The sequence below is a fragment of the Sinocyclocheilus grahami genome, unplaced genomic scaffold, assembly GCF_001515645.1.
Source record: "Sinocyclocheilus grahami isolate Dianchi unplaced genomic scaffold, SAMN03320097.WGS_v1.1 scaffold7224.1, whole genome shotgun sequence".
Taxonomy (NCBI): domain Eukaryota; kingdom Metazoa; phylum Chordata; class Actinopteri; order Cypriniformes; family Cyprinidae; genus Sinocyclocheilus; species Sinocyclocheilus grahami.
The window spans coordinates 4,555-5,458 of record NW_015511347.1 but is presented as its reverse complement, the minus strand read 5'-3'; the positions used below and the strand labels follow the sequence as shown (position 1 = coordinate 5,458).

At 38.7% G+C, this 904-nt stretch overlaps 1 protein-coding gene across 1 annotated transcript in view; it reads right to left on the bottom strand.

Annotated features, from left to right (window-relative positions):
• Nucleotides 1-811, bottom strand: part of LOC107577782 (bifunctional glutamate/proline--tRNA ligase-like) — a gene marked incomplete at its 5' end in the record, with an annotated part of 44,369 nt that extends 43,558 nt beyond the window's left edge. Inside the window, 2 exons of the mRNA XM_016263818.1 lie at nt 400-484; nt 578-811. Coding sequence (XP_016119304.1) covers nt 400-484; nt 578-811 — 319 coding nt within the window. The remainder of the gene's footprint in view (nt 1-399; nt 485-577) is intronic.
• Nucleotides 812-904: the final 93 nt, after the last annotated feature.

Sequence of the window (904 nt, the reverse complement as noted above, 5' to 3'; positions counted from 1 at the left end):
CTCGAGCCTCCCTGTAACAGAGCGGAACGGACAGAAAATGAAAAAAAATGTGAATCAAATTGAGTTTGATTAAATAAATAAATCTGAAGTGTAAAGACTGCACATGTGGATGAAACTATTTTTATAACTAGAAATGGATAAAAAAAAAAAAAGACTAACTAATTTACACATTTTTTAAATATAATAATTAATTAATTAAAATAGTTAAACAACTGTTTATGAGGACATAAAATTACTGTCAGTACTGTTTTATAAAATGTGTAATTTACAGTGATTTTACTAGTGTCATGCCAAAGAACAGCCCCTACTATGGTAAAATCAGTGTAACACACAACCTTGTGGCTTAATGCGTTTGAATTCATTCCCAAAATGTATTCTAATTTTGAGAAAAACACATACCTGAGCAGAAATAAATTGTTTGAGTCCCTCGACAGTCATTCCTCTACGCAGCACACCTCTGACTGTGGGGAAACGAGGGTCATCCCTGCAGGAAGGAAAGATAAGGAGAGAAAAGTTTAATCATGCAATCCAAAAGAGCTCTTTTCTATAAAGTCCAGAAAGTGAGGGTGATACACACCAGCCATCCACATAGCCCTGGTCGACAAACCAGGTGAGCTTCCTCTTGGAGAGCAAAGTGTTGTTAAGATTGAGTCTGGCATATTCCCAGACGTACGGTTTACGCAAACCAAGGGCATCTATTACCCAGTAGAACTGCTCATCTCTGTCATGATACTCAGTGGTACGTAAGGCATGCGTGACCCCCTCAACGCTGTCCACAATGGGGCACGCAAAATCATATGTGGGATACACTCTGGGTGAAGGGAGTGAAAAAGAAGAGGACCATCAGTTAGAGGAAGCTATCATTTGGCACTATTCAGTAACACGATGCATGTGTGATGTTCAC